The sequence below is a fragment of the Dendropsophus ebraccatus genome, chromosome 1 (genome assembly GCF_027789765.1).
Source record: "Dendropsophus ebraccatus isolate aDenEbr1 chromosome 1, aDenEbr1.pat, whole genome shotgun sequence".
Taxonomy (NCBI): Eukaryota; Metazoa; Chordata; class Amphibia; order Anura; family Hylidae; genus Dendropsophus; species Dendropsophus ebraccatus.
Genome location: NC_091454.1, coordinates 196,623,036 through 196,642,960, shown reverse-complemented (window position 1 = coordinate 196,642,960; position 19,925 = coordinate 196,623,036). Strand labels below are relative to the sequence as shown.

Below are 19,925 nucleotides of genomic sequence, written 5' to 3'. Positions count from 1 at the left end.
TTTGTAATACCACCCTAAGACTGATCAGATATCAATATGATGTTCAGAAACTAGAAAATAATGATGCTAATTGGTGATCAAAGATGGGGGGGGGCTTCAGGTTTAGTGCCTAGGGCAGCAGCAGCTGTTAATACTGCCCTGGTGCCAACCTATACTGTATAACCTAAAACTGTAAAGCAGAGACATGGTGTGAAGCTAGCCTAGGCTTTGTTCACATCACTATAGTTGTTTCCATTGTTCTGCTCCATTATAGGACCCCTATGATATAGACCAGGGGTGGGGAACCTCCGGCCCGCGGGCTGCATCCGGCCCCTGACACCTCTGCATGCGGCCCGCGGCTCCCCTGTGACGTGCGGCGCCCTGAAGGGGAAGGAGCCGGCATCCACCGCATCCTCCTGTGTCTGTGACAGCTGCCAGGAGGATGCTGTCTGTGCCGTCCCCTTTCCCACTAGAGCGCTGCACATCTTTCTTCTCCTGCGGGCCGTGCCTAATGACGTCATTTCATCGCTCGCCACCTGCAGGAGAAGACGGGCACAGAATAGAGGGGAGAGAAGAGGACCTGGACAGCGTGGGAGCGGAGGAAAGGTGAGTGGGATGTTTATTTTTTTGTTTGGGGCAGACACTGGGGTTAACTATGCCACCAGGGGCATGACTGGGGGGGGGGGGGGCTAACTAGGCCACCAGGGACATGACTGGGGGGGGGGGTTACTAGGCCACCAGGGACATGACTGGGGGAGTTAAGTAGACCACCAGGGGCATGGCTGGGGGGGGGTTAACTAGACTACAAGGGCAATCACTGGGGGTTAACTAGACTACAAGGGGCATCACTGGGGTTAACTAGACTACAAGGGGCATCACTGGGGTTAACTAGACTACAAGGGGCATCAGTAAGGGGTTAACTACAGCTACCAGGGGCATCACTGGAGGTTAACTCTGGTTACAGGGCATCACTAAGGATTCACATCAGGTACAAGAGGCATCAAATGTTACTATCATATGTTACTATGATCCTTTATTCCTTCTGATCCCAGCAAAACAATGAACTATGTGCAATTACACTGAACGATTAGTAAAAAAAATGCAGAACTTGAGCGAACTAATGTTGAATTACAGGGAACGATTAGCGAACGATTAACATTAATTTTAGGTTCAGATCTAAATCAACGACATACAAACGATTTTTCTATCGTTGCCTGCAATTACACAGAACGATTAACGTTTAAATTCGAATATAGTGATTTTTTGCACGATAATCGTCCCGTGTAATAGGGTCGTTAGAGTGTCCCTATCATATAAAGAAAGAAAAAAAAAGCGAGAAGAGAGAAGCGCTCAGCCAAGCACTTGCCCCTACTTACCCTAGTGATCGGTAGGGGTCTGAACATTGTGTCAGACCGCCCCACCAGAGGACCGGAGGATCCTCCAGTGGTCCCCCAACTTTGGAATCTGCACTAACACTGACTGACATGTCTTTTCTCTGTGGTTCTTCATTGGTGGGCTCCCAGTATCATTTCTTCTGGTGGGCCCCGATAACCCCAGTCCGACACTGGGATTTGTTATGGAATTGGCACAGTTTTTTTTTTAATCCTATTCACGGTACTGTGATTTGTGGCAGATGACTGCATGCACTGTGGAAAATCTACACCCTATCTAACCCATGTTAAACTGGCCTAAGGAGTAAGTTTTAGCTTTATAATAGATTAGGAACCTGATGGATTTTCTCTCCTTTTGGGTCAGCAGTTACCTACTACATAAAAGAAAAAAAGAACCCCCTTTAAATCTATACAATGTGTTAGGCCATAATGTGACGCCAATACATATCTGTGGCTTGCATAGGTATGATGGTGACAAAGCAGGTTGGTAATCTTTTAGCTTTTCATTGTAAAAGGTAATTCTATTATAGAATATAATAGTCCTGTTACTGGCAGCTTTGTGTAGACCGCCTGCAGCGATGCATCAGGACAACCATTACATCACAGGTGTTTACAGACAGGTGCAGCACAGCGCTGCTAATTCCTTCCTCCATGCCTGTGATAGGTATGCATTGTGTGATCACAACAAATATGTCACCCGACTTCATTGCGTCTAAATCATTAATGCTATCCACAAGCTGTTCCTTATCTAGATAACCCTCCTTCTCCTCCTTCAAGACAGTTAAACATTTATCTGCTTTATCTGGTAGGATAAGAAACCTTGTGTCATCCCTCGGGTGAGACACAATGAGAGGCCGAGGGTTGACAGGGCGGAAACCAGTATGGGTGGTAACAAACGTTTGCATGTTCGTCAAGCTACTTCTTAAATCTGGCATCTTCTGGATGAACATGGCTGGCCAGCAATGTCACTGGTCAGACATGATCTGTTCACCATCCATCCAACATCTATGTCCAACTTATAATCCATGGCCTGTCAGCAGAATGCTTGTTACTATTTCTCCTGACTAGCCAGGAGTTAACCAGAATCACAATACCACCACCCCGACCAATCAAAACCTATGATACAGAGAGGCTCTATGAAAAAAAAAAAAAAATGATTACCCTTTCTTAAAGAGGCAGACAGTTACAATCACTAAGCAGTACCTTAAAGTGTCAATTGGAAGGCAATATGTAGATATATACTATTAAAATATATATTTTTTATTCCAAAATGCTCACAGTGGTAGTAAAACCTCAAGGTGGTAGTAAAAAAAACAAAAAAAAAACTGTACTCTCCTGCAACCAATCCCCTAATGGTGCCACTCTCATTGCTCAAGCTTCTTGCTCTTTAGTTCCAACAGATAAGAAATGCTTCCACAGCCAATCACTAGCAGCTGCAGGGACCTACCTAGGCCAGTGATTGGCTGAGTGGGCATGCTGGAACGGAGAAAAGGAAGCAGGACAGTACCTGCATTGGTGGTCGTTGGGGAGGAGGGGGATTAGCAACAGGTAAGTATAGTTTTTTCTATGAATTTTCTGATGAGTTTTACAGCTACAATACCCTGACCTCCTGCAGTTCTGTTGAACAGAACCCTAATTAAAGTAAGGCTAGGTCTACAAGGCTACTTTGTCCACAACATAACATGTCACCTGCCTGTACCGTAGCCAGCGAAAATGATTGGCAAATAGTAATGCGATAATATCATAACATTCCATGGATCATGAAACCAATGCGTTTTGAACTGTGACAGTTCTTACATGATATCACTATGCATAATATCACATTGGATCCCTGGCCTATGCTGAATACACATTACATTGCTGTCAGTGGGATCTACCATAGCCTGTGGTAGATCCCACTGACAGCAGTATTGGATAAGGTATGACCAATGGCTGTCTGCTCTGACGGTAAATAGATCAGCCAAGATCGATTTTCATGCCAGGTATTACTGTTCCCCTCCCTCAGGCAGGATAACACCAGGGCTATGCTGGGACTTTTTGCAGCACAACTAATTGGTTTTAACTATAAAAATGTCATTCAATAGTTTAAGGGATTGTCCAGGATTACAAAAACATGGATGCTTTCGTAGAGAAACAGCACCACTATTGTCCTTAGTTTGGGTGTGGGTTTTCCATCTCAGCTCCAGGTTGTAATACCGCACACAGCCTGAGGACAAGGGTGGCACTGTTTTTGCAAGGTACTATCTTGGCTAAGCCCTAAGTAAATAAGTTGTGCAAGAAAAGGTCCATTTATACCTTCACAAAAAAAATTCCTCGCTACGTTCCCCTCACTGTATCAAATGGATTAATATGGATCACAATGGAAACTTTGAGCTCTTCTGCCTCAACGCAAAATCTGTAACGGGCGCCCAACCTATCATGTGTCCTATAGAATACTGGTATCCTCTTTGGTGAAGAGGGGCCTTTGGGTTCTCTCAGGTATCAGGGTCTGGTGCAACTACTGCCCTGATAAGCATATCTCTCCTTTGTGTCAATGAACAATCCTCATCTATTGGGATGCCCCAATGGGATTATTGCAATTTATCTCAATGAACATATTGTGAAATAAGCCTCACCTACGCTGATACATTGTGACATACTGCAGCTGTGTGAAAGGAAAACTGTGTGACAACAGATTTACTGACTCCAAATGCAAACAAGAGAACGTCATCCATTCAATGACATAAAGCTGAGATGTCGAAAAGGATTCATGAATTTACACAACATATAATAAAAGTATAATAAAGTTACATATGCTCAACCCTTTTCCGCAACTGCAGCACAATGTCTGGGTGCAACTTCCTGCAAACTCTAGAATTAGGAAACTAAAATCAATAATGGACGCTGGGTCATTGAAAAGTGCAACTTCAGGGGACAGCCATGGGCTCCTACAGCACCCCCAGATTGTTGATCATAATGGAATAATACCAGGCTTTGGTAGATATTAAGTCCCCTAGGATCCTACAGTGGTGTTAACTGAAGATATGGATCCCAATACAGAATATATACCATGACTCCCAAGTACCTACCATTTATAGTCCTATAGACCTGTTAGGGCCCCATAGTCTTCAGTGTACAAGTGCGACTATGACCTTTTATCCATTGTAGATACACCCCAATGTAGGATCTTATTGCATATAGAGATTTTCTCTTTGCTTCAGGGCTTGTGCATGTAGGAAAACAAGAGGCTATGTATAGATGTGTTTACCCGCATAGGGAACGTGTGACAATGCGTAGTCATGGAGAGTGAATGCAGAAAATGTCTAAAAACTGTAGGACCTCATTCTGCATAAGAAATGCATTCCCGTTATCAAGTGCATACCATCGCATCCAGAATTGTTTCCAGATTAATGCTCCGCATTCCAATGAGCTTTGAACGTGCCAGAACAACATAAATGTGCACAAGCCCCTAGGCCGGGTTGAAGCAGGACATTTCTGTGGCACTTATTGGGAACTGGACATAGTATATAACATACCTCCAGCCTGGTACATATGTATAAAACTGGGGGTGTCACACAGTGAGGTGAAGGGCTGTGTATTTTTAGCACGGTTGACAACCATCCCTTTATACAGCGGGAATAAAAAACTGATGTATCCGTGATTATATTAAAGGGGAACTATCAGCAGGTTAGACAAATCTACCCTGCTGATTTGTCCCTATTGCACAGGAGACATCTAGGAGGAAGCTAGGTATCTTACCTTGCTCCTCGGCACCGTTCCGATGCAGTTAGTTGTGTTCCCCACAATCCAGTGAGACCGTTAGGAGCACTGCCAGCCCCCATAGCGCTGATTCACCCCCAGCCGGCCCGTACCTTTATAATGATAATGAATAGGGTGGGCCAGATCGGCGCTATGGGGGTGGACAGTGCTCCTAATAGCCTCCCCAGTGCTCCTAACGGTCTTACCAGACTGTAGGGAACATGACGAATTGCACCGAAACGGCGGCAAAGAGGGAGGTAAGAGCAGAGTGGGCCAGCCAGAGGAAGGCCAGATTGGTGCCTGCCCGGCATCACGTATCAATATGATGACGGGAGGGGGGAAAGTAGAATCTTAGCAGCACTGTAATGACACAGATGCAAGGCTTGGCATTTGACTTCCAGTGGCTGGAGAAGTTGTTTGGGTGCAAGGGAAAACAAAGAGGCAGCCTATGGTTGTATCCATGTTTTCCAGGATTCCCTAGGGCTGCATCCAACATCTACAGACAGCAGGAGTCAAATGTCAAGCATTTAATTCAGGACAAAATAGTGCACAATCCAGTATCTATTAAAACTGTATTCCTCAGAGGTCCATCCTGCATCTGTTTACAGATTGTTGATTCCTGTCCTCATCCCGACTGGATGTGGACACCAGAGGTGGTTTCTTAACTCCTATTGATGTTAATACATAGGAGTCATAGAAACAGTGTATCTATTGTGTCTACACTGTTTATCCAACTCCATGAACCTCTATGGGAGTTACATAAACAGGTGCACAACAGCCGTTTAGCTGTTCTCGAGCTGCAGAAAGTAGGCCAGGGGGGTCAGGGAGGCCTTCATCTTGAGTTAGGTGTGGAACCCAGAGGTTGGAGCATTCAGCATATGATTTCCAGTGGCTGAAGTTGGACGCAGCCCTAGAAAGTCCGGGAAAACATAGATACAGCCTATGGCATATGACTGTATCCATGTTTTCCAGGCTGCCTTAGGGCTGCATCCAACTTCTTCCGCCACCGGTAATAAGAGCATGCGCTAATCATCAGTTCACTGATGCATTCACTATGGTTAAGAAACACCTGGTAAGCAACCATTTTAGAGCCTTGCTGCTTTTCTGGTGTCTTTATGGTGTTTGTTTGCCATTTATTTTTTTCTTGTACTAAAAAGCATATAACTGCCCATAATAGCTTCCTATATACTGTAATATCTCCATGTGTCTCTATAGGATTAAGCACACCAATAGCAGGGATTTAACATAATGTGTATTATTAACTCATGGGACTTTAGAAGTGAATTATCTTGTCCACCGACGCAGAAATCCTGGCCGCACCATTGCCTCTTGCTCATTCAACAAACAGGTTTCCCAGTAATAACCACATTGCTCCTATGAGAACACTGGAGGGACAGTCGAATTAACAAGCGAGGAGAGGAAGCAGATAAGAGTACAGCTAGGTAAACATGTGAAATTTCTGTGTTTTGCAGAACGAAATACTGATTTTTCATTGTTTTCGGCACACGTAGTCTCCATATCACGCAATATCATCACCTATTTGTCATACATACAATATATGAAGAGGCCTACAAAGTCAAAGGTCTATTCCTGATAACAGGCGTCCCCACAGGATTTCAATGGTTACATTTTTTCCATGATGCTGCGCTCCCTATAGTGTAAAAGCAAACAACATCTAAAAGGGCCTTTTAGGGTCCTTTTACACAGAAAGATTATCTGACAGATTATCTGCCAAAGATTTGAAGCCAAAGCCAGGAATGGATTTGAAAAGAGGAGAAATCTCAGGCTTTCCTTTATGACCTGATCTCTGTTTATAGTCCATTACTGGTTTTGGCTTCAAATCTTTGGCAGATAATTTGTCAGATAATCTTTCTGTGTAAAAGGACCCTTACACGGGCCGATTATTGTGCAAAAAAATCGTTAAACCATTTGAATTTAAGTGATAATCCTCTGGTGTAAACATGGCAACGCTCAATCTATGAACCAAAACTTATTCATATGTCATTGATCATATCTTTTGAGCTGTCCTTAAATCATTGTACATCGCTATGGGCTTTTTACATGAACAGACCAGTGCCAGAATGCTGGTGGCACAGTCCTTTTTTTGAACCGCCGCCTGGTTCCCACGCACAGTGCCGGTCTATTCCCAATCACGGGCCAGGCATGAAGCACTGGAGTCGGGCCCTCCGGCCACCTGTGTGACAAAATCCTCTCCAATGGAGACTCAACGGAGCCATGTAACAGAGGGCAGTGGAGACAGTCACACTGGGGGCCGGCGGGCCTGCCCCCAGTGCTTCATAACCAGCCAGTGCTCGGGAATAGACCGCCTTCATGTGCAGAAACCGAGCGGCAGTTCAAAAGAAGGACTGCGCTACTGGCATCCCTGCTGCGTTCTGGTAATTTAGAAAGCTCATAGCAATGTACCTGGTGTTACATTCGCTTTAATTGTTCTAAAAAAAAAAAATAAAAAATCATCACTTGTCGTTTGTGTCAACGAGCGATTAAAGAGGTACTCCGGGCTGGGGTCATTTTTATTGTACGGCCGGGGAGGGGGTGGATATAGAAGCAGACGGTCTTTTACTTCCCCGACTCGCGCCGCCCCGTTCTCCCATCCGGCTTGAGACGTGACATTTCAAGGCAGCTCAACCATTTAGCGGCTGAGGCAGGACTCCGCTAAGACGGCTAAATTGCTGAGCTGCCTTGAGACGTCACGTTTCAAGCCGCAGCTTAGACCAGGAAGCGGCAGCCGGATGGGAGAAAGTGGCGGCGCAATCCGGGACTCGGCGCTGGAACCGGGGAGGTAAGTGACCGACGGCTTCTATATCCACCCCCGGGCATACACTAAAAATTAACCCAGCCTGGAGTACCCCTTTAAGCGAATTGTCTGTGAGTGTAAAAGGACCCTGAGGCGGATTTAACATTATGATATTATGGGTTGAAATCCGGATTGTCAGTAGGACTAATAATCCGAACAAATTATAGGTCCCCATAATGGAGTTAGTTCAGGTCATTAGGGCCATGGTTGGGCGGAGATTTGCACCCATAGACATTGCAAAAAAGTTGTTAAAAAATTTATTTAAACCGATTCCCCAGGGTATTACTGTAGGCTATAGAAGAAAACCAGCGCTTGGCTGGTTCGCTCAGCACTATAAACCAGGGATGGGTAACCTTCGGCCCTCCAGCTGTTGCAAAACTACAATTCCTATCATGCCTGGACAGCCAAATCAAAGCTTTAGCTGTCGAGGCATGATGGGAATTGTAGTTTTGCAACAGCTGGAGGGCTGAAGGTTACCCATCCCTGCAATAAACCATGCTTTGGAATACAGGGGTGCAAATGTATTAAACTGGTGCAACTATAAATAGGAGCCATCATTGTAGTGGTTGCTACTAGTAACGGCTTCCTTTTCCTTTGCACTACAACTTTATTAACCACATGTTGAGGTCAAGATAACAAAAAAAAAGCTGCATTGTCGGCCATACAGAGGCCAAATTGAAAACTCAGCTTAGGGGAATAACCTGTTGCCAGGGCCGGTTTTAGACAAAATGTGGCCCTGGGCAAAGTTGAAGGTGGGGCCCCAAATGCTAAAACATTGTAGCAGCAATTTAAGGTCCCGATACTTTTTTGTCAGCGGTTGGCGCGCTGCTCGAGGTGGGGTGATCTTCTGTGACCTTAAATAAGACCCCTCTGTGCCCTATATAGTAGATAGGTCCCTCTGTGCCTCCATAGTACATATAGTCGGTATCCCTCTGTAGGTAATTCTTCTGGTAGTTACCTCCACCACCCAGTATGTAGTATCCACCAATATAGGAGGCATCTCACTGTAGGTTTTACACCTGTTAGCTAGCCCCCTGATAGTTGCCCCCTCAGCAGATAGCAGCTCCCCTGATAGTTACCCCCCCCCCCCCCCAGCACATAGCATCTCCCCTGTTCCCCCCCCCCCCCAGCACATAGCATCTCCACTGATAGTTGCCCCCTCAGCAGATAGCATCTCCACTGATAGTTAAATGCCCCCCCCCCCGCCCCCAGCACATAGCATCTCCTAGGGCTGGGGTGATGTGGGCAAAAAATAAAATCTTGTTTTTTCTTTTCTCGATTTTTTTTTATTTATTTTTTGATGGGTGTAGTAGTATAGGCATAGTGGATAAGGGGTGTAGCAATAGTAGAAGCATATAAGATGAGGGGTGTAGTAGTAGATAAGGGGAGTAGCAGTTTTGGGAGTAGTAGTAGTATCAGGAGTGGAGGTAATAATAGCAATGGTAGTAGAGCAGTATTGGGGGTAGTAGTAGAGCAGTATTGGGGGTAGTAGTAGAGCAGTATTAGGGGTAGTAGTAGAGTAGTATTCGGAGTAGTAGTAGTAGAGCAGTATTGGGGGTAGTAGTAGAGCAGTATTGGGGGTAGTAGTAGAGCAGTATTGGGGGTAGTAGTAGAGCAGTATTAGGGGTAGTAGTAGAGTAGTATTCGGAGTAGTAGTAGTAGAGCAGTATTGGGGGTAGTAGTAGAGCAGTATTGGGGTAGTAGTATTGGGGGTAGTAGTAGAGTAGTATTGGGAGTAGTAGTAGTAGAGCAGTATTGGGGGTAGTAGTAGAGCAGTATTGGGAGTAGTAGTAGAGCAGTATTAGGAGTAGTATTGGGGGTAGTAGTAGGGCAGTATGGGGGTAGTAGTATAGCAGTATTGGGGGTAGTAGTAGAGCAGTATTGGGGGTAGTAGTAGAGCAGTATTAGGAGTAGTATTGAGGGTAGTAGTAGGGCAGTATTAGGAGTAGTATTGGGGGTAATAGTAGGGCAGTATTGGGGGTAGTAGTAGGGCAGTATTAGGAGTAGTATTGGGGGTAATAGTAGGGCACTATTGGGGGTAGTAGTAGGGCAGTATTAGGAGTAGTATTGGGGGTAATAGTAGGGCACTATTGGGGGTAGTAGTAGGGCAGTATTAGGAGTAGTATTGATGGTGGTAGTAGTAGGGCACTATTGGGGGTAGTAGAGCAGTATTAGGAGTAGTATTGATGGTGGTAGTAGTAGGGCACTATTGGGGGTAGTAGTAGGGCAGTATTAGGAGTAGTATTGGGGGTAATAGTAGGGCACTATTGGGGGTAGTAGTAGAGCAGTATTAGGAGTAGTATTGATGGTGGTAGTAGTAGGGCACTATTGGGGGTAGTAGTAGGGCAGTATTAGGAGTAGTATTGGGGGTAGTAGTAGGGCAGTATTAGGAGTAGTATTGGGGGTAGTAGTAGGGCAGTATTAGGAGTAGTATTGGGGGTAATAGTAGAGCAGTATTAGGAGTAGTATTGGGGGTAGTAGTAGAGCAGTATTAGGAGTAGTATTGATGGTGGTAGTAGTAGGGCACTATTGGGGGTAGTAGTAGGGCAGTATTAGGAGTAGTATTGGGGGTAGTAGTAGGGCAGTATTAGGAGTAGTATTGGGGGTAGTAGTAGGGCAGTATTAGGAGTAGTATTGGGGTAGTAGTAGGGCACTATTGGGGGTAATAGTAGGGTAGTTACTGTAGGTAGGGGGTTACTGTTTTATAAAGACACCCGAGGCTCCGCCCACCCGCGGCCGTAAGCACCGCCCCCTGGCCGCAAGTCCCGCCCCCAGTCTCCGTGACCCTCTAACACCCCCCCCCCCTCTATTTCTTTACCTGGGCTTGCCGTTCCTCCTCTTCTGTAGGGCACAGGCAGCTCTGCAGGAGGGGCGCTCCGTCCTCACAGCTCAGCTCCTTCGTTCATTAGTGGAGCAGGGGAGCTGCTTGTGCTGCTCTGCTTCCTGCTCCACTAATGAAGGAAGGAGCTAGGGGGCCCCTGGGGGATGGGGGCCCTGGGCAAGTGCCTACTTTGCCCCCCCCTAACGCCGGCCCTGCCTGTTGCCAGGCATTTCTGGTAGCTTATCTCTTGAGGAAACGCAAGAGAACAAAAGGCATATTGTTAGAGCTCCCCCAGCTGTGCTGGCCTCCTGAATACCGGGACGCATACATGCCTCTGTATCACTATTAAGTTGTTGTGCAGGGGTCTCAGACAGCTGAGTGACTACACCTATGTTGGCAGTATTAGCTGTCACCCAACTTTTCTAGAAGCTGAAAGGAATTTTATATAGCATCAAATTGAATAATAAAAATACACCTGTTTATGTCTGACCTATGAGAAACCCCTTCATGGCCAGAAATCTTATGTTCAGACGTAATAAATATTATATATATATATATATATATTATATATATATATATATATATCCCCCTCCTTGCTCTTTCAGTGCTGCCATTCTCTCCTATGTGACTGGTACTTTGACCCTCATGGGCGACTTAGAATCTAGAACCTTTGAACTAAGACATAGCTAAGAAACAACTTAGAGGGCAACTACTAGTAACTTATTTATCGCAAACCAAGAAATGGTCTAATGTGCCATTAGCTCCGCTGTTGTCGTCGCTATATATATATATATATATATATATATTGTGGACATGTCACTGGAGATGTGTTCGAGGGGGTGTACATCTCACCTAGGCTGATGCGTAGTGTGAGGTGGTAAGTCCAGGAGGGATCTGTTGCTCAGCAGTGCTATGCTGCTGAGTTATTATTTATTTTTACCGGGCCTGGATTTACTGGAATGGTGGATAGGTTGGTAGTGGGATCTGCCATTCCCTCCCCCTCGATCCAGTATGGGTTTTGGGATCAGGTGAGCTCTGATCCCAATCAGCCTGAGAAGGCAAAAGGTGAGCTCAGTGTGCAGGGGAGTCTCTCAGACAGGAGTGAACAGCCTGTATGGTGTGTTCGCTGGGAGCTGGGGCTTATGCACACCCTGCAATATTACCTGCCAAGTGAAGTGACAGAGAGGTAACCTGTTGTATTAGTAAGCGCCCAGACGGGCAGGACTTTTTGTTTTGTTTATTCTCACTGCACGGTGTTGCTGTATTTATGTTGCTGGACCGTTTATGCTACAAATAAACACCAAAGCTGTTTTTAAGTCCAAGTTTGCTGCCTGAACTGTGTCCTAACACACCATCCCCCGGGAAGATCCCTACAATTGGTGCTGCGGAGCGGGCAAAACGGTTGCTAGGGGCAACGGTGTGCATCAACTTGGCTACAGCTGCTTATGTCCTGGGTGAAGGCTGCGGCTTCGCTCCAAAAACAGTCAAGCAACATGGAGGAGATGATGAAGCAGTTAATGCAAGTGAGTCTGCAACAGCAGCAGGCTAATATGCAGCAACAACAGGCTCTGACAGACGCTAACCTACGCCATGAGCAAGCATTGGCCGCACAACAACAGGCTCAGGCAGCCGCTAAACAGGATCAGGCAGCCGCTAATCTGCGCCACGAACAAGCGATGGCTCAACAACAGAGACTTATTGAGCACCTGATAGCAAAGCAGGAGGCGTCTGCAGGTGCTAATCCCCAGCTGGTGGCAGCAGCCGCGCCAGAGACTTTGTCTGTGAGAAGAGCCGTGCAGCGTGCGCTGCAAAAGATGACTGCTGATGACGATGTTGAGGCCTATTTAACTGTCTTTGAGCGTGTGGCTGAGCGAGAAAAGCTACCCTCCACTGAGTGGGCAGAAGTGATTGCGCCTTATTTAACAGGCGAACCTCAAAAGGCCTATTATGACCTCAGTGAGCAAGAGGTCAAGGACTATCCTCGGCTAAAAGCAGAGATACTCGCCCGACTAGGAGTTACTGCTGCTGTCCGTGCCCGGAGGGTCCGCAACTGGAGCTACAGTCTGGACAAGTCAGCGAGGTCCCAGATGTACGACCTGATTCATTTGGCAAGAAAGTGGTTGGAGCCAGACACCTCTACTCCTGCACAGATCCTAGAGAGGGTCGTGATGGATCGCTACCTCCGCGCACTTCCTGCTGATCTGCAACGCTTGGTGGGACAAGGCGACCCTAGGAGTGCCGACGAACTCGTCAGCCTTGTGGAGAGGTTCCAGGCGACCGAGGACTACCTCCGTGATGTTCCTGCAGCACCGTCACCTCCCCGGAGTGCCAGATCTGTGCCTTCAGCTGGTAAGAGACTTCCATCTATTGGGGGAGTGTGGAGGGGTGCTGATAGAGGGAAGAGCGCTCAGGAGGTGTCTCAGGGGCAAAAGACTGGTGGTGGTCCCCGGTGGCTAAGTGGCCCTAAAAAGGACTCCCTGCCAAGGAGACCAGGCCCTATCCAGTGCTGGAGATGCCATGAGACGGGACATATGTCTGCCCATTGCCCTCTTACCACTGAGCCCATGGAGTGTGACGCTAGCCGGCGTCAGTCGCTATTTGCGGAGCCGTCTTTTGTTGCAGTCACTGGACTAGAGACTGAACCACAAGTCTGCAACATTACTGTAAATGACTTTCCTGTTAAGGCGTTGCTGGACTCAGGAAGCCTTGTCACCCTGGTGCATGCCAGCCTGGTGACTGGGGACTTTGTGCCAAAAAGACATATGAGTGTGGTGTGCATACATGGCGATACAAAGGTTTACCCTATAGTGCTGGCTAATGTCGGGACTGAACTAGGCGCTGTACAATATGAAGTGGGTGTGGTTAAAAACCTTATGCATAATGTGATATTGGGGCGTGATTTTCCTTTGTTCTGGGCTCTATGGGGAAAACAACAATCCCCTGAAAGGAGTGAGGAGACCCCTAAGTCTATTGCATTACCCACGGTAAATGATAAAAATGTACAGGATGAAAATGATGCTTTTCCTTTGCAGGTCCTGGCTGGTGAGGAAGAGGCTCCTCCCACTGCGCAGAATGTTCCAGACTTAGAGGTGTCTAGGGATAATTTTGGTACTGCACAATTACAGGACCCCACTCTCAAAAATGCTAGAGAGCAGGTCACTGTTATGAATGGGGTACCTCAGGAGCCAGAAGCTGAGAAAAAATTTCCACATTTTTCTATGACTAATGATCTCTACTATAGAGTCACTAGGATTAATGATGAGGTGGTGGAACAGCTTCTGGTGCCTAAGTCGTACCGGCGTCAGGTACTCGACATGGCCCATAATCATGTCCTTGGGGGCCACTTGGGGACAGATAAAACACAGGAGAGAGTCCTCCAGAGGTTTTATTGGCCTGCGATTTATGCTGACATAAAAAAATACTGTGAGTCGTGCCCCACATGTCAGCTTAGCGCTCCAGTGGCGCATTTTCGCAGTCCTTTGGTCCCACTCCCCATCATAGAGGTACCTTTTGACCGGATCGCAATGGACTTGGTGGGCCCCATTGTAAAGTCGGCTAGGGGACACCAGTACATTCTAGTTGTGTTGGACTACGCGACCCGCTATCCTGAGGCTGTACCCCTAAGAAACACTGCCTCTAAAACAATTGCACGGGAATTGTTTTATATGTTTTCCAGGGTGGGGATCCCCAAGGAAATCTTGACCGACCAAGGTACCCCCTTTGTGTCAAAGGTAATGAAAGAGCTATGCAAACTGTTTAAAATCTCACACCTACGAACCTCTGTATATCACCCACAGACAGACGGGTTAGTGGAGAGGTTTAATAAAACCCTGAAACATATGTTAAAGAAAGTAGTGGAAAAAGATGGTCGGGATTGGGATCACTTACTACCTTACCTGATGTTTTCTATTAGGGAAGTACCCCAAGCGTCCACAGGGTTCTCTCCCTTCGAATTAGTCTATGGTCGTCACCCTAGGGGTTTGTTGGATATAGCGAAAGAGACATGGGAAAGTGAGTCCACCCCATACAAGAGTGTTATAGAGCATGTAGCACAAATGCAGGACCGTATAGCCACTGTAATGCCCCTAGTAAGGGAACACCTCCAGAGGGCGCAAGAGGGCCAAAGCAGAATTTACAATCGTTCTGCAAGAATCAGGACATTTAGCCCAGGTGACCGGGTACTCATACTTGTTCCCACGGTAGAAAGCAAATTCTTAGCAAAGTGGCAGGGTCCCTATGAAATTGTAGAGAAGATCAATGAGGTCAACTACAAGGTACACCAACCAGGTAGAAGGAAGCCTTTTCAAGTTTATCACATAAACTTGATCAAGCCCTGGAAAGATAGGGAATCCTTGGTGGCGACAAATCCTGTTGGTCATCTGTCACCACCAATCCCTCCGGTCAGGATTGGTGACACCCTATCAGTGTCCCAGAAGCAGGAAGCTAAGGAGTTCCTGCAGAAAAATAAAAACAAGTTTTCTGACCTACCAGGGCGTACGCATCTCATTAATCATCATATTGAAACTGAGCCTAGAAGCAGAGTAAACCTTAAGCCCTATAGGATACCAGAAGCACGGAGGGAGGCGGTATCATCCGAGGTAAAACGTATGCTTGACCTAGGAGTCATTGAGGTGTCTCAGAGCGAGTGGTCCAGCCCGATTGTGTTAATCCCAAAGCCCAATGGAACTTGGAGGTTCTGTAATGATTTTAGAAAGTTAAATGAGATCTCCAAGTTCGATGCCTACCCCATGCCCAGGGTAGATGAGTTGATAGAAAGGATGGGTAATGCCAGGTACATAACTACCCTCGATCTCACTAAGGGCTACTGGCAGATCCCACTCACTCCTAAGGCTAGAGAGAAGACTGCATTCTCCACCCCTGATGGGCTCTTCCAATACGTAGTGATGCCATTCGGGTTACATGGAGCCCCTGCCACTTTTCAGAGGTTGATGGACTTGATTCTGCGACCACATCGTGATTACTCCGCTGCCTACCTCGATGATGTGGTCATTTTTAGCCCGGATTGGGAAAGTCACCTCTGTAAGGTCCAGGCGGTGTTAGATGCCATAAGTGATGCGGGGTTAACCATCAATGCAGAGAAGTGTGCACTAGCCTTAGAGGAGGCCAAATACTTGGGCTACATTATTGGGAGGGGGTTAGTGAAACCACAACTAAATAAAATTGAGGCAATACAGAATTGGCCTCAACCCCTCACAAAGAAACAGGTCAGAGCTTTCCTGGGTATTACGGGCTATTACCGAAGGTTTGTGCCGAATTTTGCTTCAGTTGCAGCCCCACTAACTGACCTGACAAAGGGTGCGAAGTCCGCAATGGTGACATGGACTCCAGAGGCCGAGAAGGCTTTTCAAAGCCTTAAGTCTGCCCTGTGCCAACAGCCTGTGCTAGTTACCCCTGACTTTAGGCGAGAGTTTCTAGTACAGACAGATGCCTCTAACACAGGGTTAGGTGCCGTCCTCTCACAGGTCGTGAATGGCGAGGAGCACCCGGTGATGTACTTAAGTAGGAAGCTATCCCCGGCCGAGAAAAACTATGCCATAGTTGAGCGAGAGTGTCTGGCAGTGAAGTGGGCCCTCGAATCCCTGAAGTACTACTTGCTAGGCAGGAGATTCAAGTTAGTGACAGACCATGCCCCCCTAACATGGATGAAGCTTAACAAAGAAAAAAACGCAAGGGTGACTAGATGGTTTCTGTCCCTACAAAACTTCAATTTCACTGTAGAACACCGGCCAGGGAAATTACAGGCGAATGCTGACGCCCTATCAAGGGTACACTGCCTGTGGGGACAAAACGCTCAGCCCTCCGGTCTGAAGAAGAGGGGGGGGATATGTGGACATGTCACTGGAGATGTGTTCGAGGGGGTGTACATCTCACCTAGGCTGATGCGTAGTGTGAGGTGGTAAGTCCAGGAGGGATCTGTTGCTCAGCAGTGCTATGCTGCTGAGTTATTATTTATTTTTACCGGGCCTGGATTTACTGGAATGGTGGATAGGTTGGTAGTGGGATCTGCCATTCCCTCCCCCTCGATCCAGTATGGGTTTTGGGATCAGGTGAGCTCTGATCCCAATCAGCCTGAGAAGGCAAAAGGTGAGCTCAGTGTGCAGGGGAGTCTCTCAGACAGGAGTGAACAGCCTGTATGGTGTGTTCGCTGGGAGCTGGGGCTTATGCACACCCTGCAATATTACCTGCCAAGTGAAGTGACAGAGAGGTAACCTGTTGTATTAGTAAGCGCCCAGACGGGCAGGACTTTTTGTTTTGTTTATTCTCACTGCACGGTGTTGCTGTATTTATGTTGCTGGACCGTTTATGCTACAAATAAACACCAAAGCTGTTTTTAAGTCCAAGTTTGCTGCCTGAACTGTGTCCTAACACACCATCCCCCGGGAAGATCCCTACAATATATAATTAGAATAGAATTTTTATCTGCCCCTGGGAAAGCTGGGTAACAACCAATATAGCCTGATAGATCTCCTATAAAGCTGCTTAGGGCCCTATTACACCAACAGATTATCTGACAGAATTTTTTGAGCCAAAGCCAGGAATGGACTATAGACAGAAAAAGGTCATAAAAGGAAGACAGATTTCTCCTCTTTTCAAATCCATTCCTGGGTTTGGCTTAAAAAAAATCTGTCTGATAATCTTTTGGTGTAATAGGGCCCTAACTTGGCAGATTGCTGGTAATACCCCATGTTGGAGCTGTAAAGACAACCCAGCTTTTCCAGGATCACACAACTATAAGAGATAGACGAATAGAATGTGTGTATATATATTATATATACACACACACACACATAAAACGTCTGAACATAAGATTTCTGGCCATGAAGGGGTGGCGGGCCATTACTTGCCCTGTGTGTCACTGTCAAATAACCTGACGTCATTGCACGCACACACCTAATCTGTGTCCTGGAAAGTCTACAGTTCTATAGTCGCTGCATGAAGGTGAGTTAACTCTATTATTGCCAGGCCTATTATTGTGGAGACAAAGACAAGACGTAATGGCGGTGACATAAGATCTAGTCTTTTATTCCTGTTGAGGAATCTGCTCTCTCATTCTGACTGTCAATGAGGGGAGCAGGAAACCATGGTATATCCAGCAGCCCTGTCCCTAACAACACGGCCCAGCCGGCTCCTAGCAATATACACAATCCCAAGTAAACAGGCAAAGTCCAACAAGAGTTCCTGGTGTCGGATATCCTCCATTACAGCTCCCAATCTACTACATAAGCACCATGAACAAGCTGTGGGACTATAAGTCCCAGCTCATCTATTCACATTCATTTCTAACTTAATTATTGGAGTTACAATCCCACCTATGCAATTCTATAAGGGGGCTAATAGAACTAAAATGTGTTGGACCATAACCATCACCCCTGATGCTGCGTTTACACGAAACGATAATTGGCCAGATCGTACGATTAAAGATGTCGTTTAGACGGTACGATATATCGTACGGAAATTCGTTTTGCGATCGCTTAAGCCTATCTCACACATTGGTTAAATCGGCGAACGACTGTTTACACGGAACAATCTGCAAATTTTTTTGTGAACGACGATTTTAGAACATGTTGTAAGATCAAAATGAACGATTTCTCGTTCGTCGTTTGATCGTTCGCAGCGTTTACACGTACGATTATCATTCGAATTTGCACGATAATCATTCCGTGTAAACGCAGCATAAGGCAACAAAGTTTACACCAAAAGTAGCAGGTCCCTGATCTCTGTGATACATCAATGATGGTGAAGTCTACAGTTCTATTAGAAGGTCCTGGCTTTAGTAGAACTACAAGTCCCAGCTTAGTAGACCCTATATACCAATGTACACATAGTAACTACAATGATACAATGTTGCATACATCACACTCAACTTTACACCTACTCAGTAAATGTTTCCTCTCCAGGGCTAAGAAGTAACCATCTCATCAGGGTCCGACCCTCCCCCAGGTCTTAAGTTGCTCTACAAGTGTCTTGTAGTTAGTTTTTCAGTTTCTTACCACCCCCCTTTCCCTTCTACCCCCCAGTCTGGGTGCAGCACTCACCGGCCTCCTGTCCATGACTGTGTGTCTCTGGCTTCCCCTGAGTGTCTCTGTGAGTTTGCAGCAGTCTCTTCCTGTTGTGTGTGAGTTATGAAACTAGCCCTTCCTGTTCTGCACTTGTCTTCTCTCCTCCTCCCTTCTACATAGGAGGGAGTGGTGTGAGGAGCTCACCTTCCTCCAGGTACAGATGGCTTATTATTTCCGCAATGCCGTCATGCAGTGGACATTCATTCCACTCAGTCACACGCTTTAGCATCATAGAAGTTATTTGCATGTTGCATGCACAAAAATGCATAGAAAGGCGTGTGTTTCCTTATTATTATTTTAGTGCATATCATATGCACAAAAACAGGGTGTAACTAGAAAGGGCTGGGCCCCATAGCAAACTTTTGATTGCCCCCCCTCCCCCATCCTACTGTGGGTAAACCCCGTTTGTTAGCCTCCCACCCAGTGTATATGTTAGGCATCTCACCTGGTATCCCCCCCCAGTAGATAGTGCCCTCCATGGTAGGCATCTCCCCTAGTGACCCCCAAGGTAGGCATTTCCTGTAGTGCCCCCCCCCCCCCCATGGTAGACATCTCTCCTAGTGTCCCCCTTGGTAGACATCTCCCCTAGTGCCCTCCTTGGTAGGCATCTCCCCAAGAGTCCCCCCATGGCAGGCATCTCCCCTAGTGTCCCCCCATGGTAGGCATCTCCCCCAGTGTCCCCCCTTGGTAGGCATCTCCCCTAGTGTCCCCCCATGGTTAGCATCTCCCCTATTGTCCCCCCATGGTAGGCATCTTCCCTAGTGTCCCCACTTGGTAGGCATCTCCCCTAGTCTCCCCCATGGTAGACATCTCTCCTAGTGTCCCCCCATGGTAGACATCTCGCCTAGTGCCCCCCATGGTAGGCATCTCCCCTAGTGTCCCCCTTGGTAGACATCTCGCCTAGTGCCCCCCATGGTAGGCATCTCCCCCAGTGTCCCCCCTTGGTAGGCATCTCCCCTAGTGTCCCCCCATGGTTAGCATCTCCCCTATTGTCCCCCCATGGTAGGCATCTTCCCTAGTGTCCCCACTTGGTAGGCATCTCCCCTAGTCTCCCCCATGGTAGACATCTCTCCTAGTGTCCCCCCATGGTAGACATCTCG

General features: G+C 46.9%; 1 protein-coding gene across 1 annotated transcript in view; it reads right to left on the bottom strand.

The window, feature by feature from the left end:
• Positions 1-18,907, bottom strand: part of VAMP8 (vesicle associated membrane protein 8) — a 34,292-nt gene extending 15,385 nt beyond the window's left edge. The window contains exon 1 of the mRNA XM_069943724.1: positions 18,802-18,907. Coding sequence (XP_069799825.1) covers positions 18,802-18,816 — 15 coding nt within the window. The 5' untranslated portion in view covers positions 18,817-18,907. The remainder of the gene's footprint in view (positions 1-18,801) is intronic.
• Between the last annotated feature and the right edge of the window lie 1,018 nt (positions 18,908-19,925).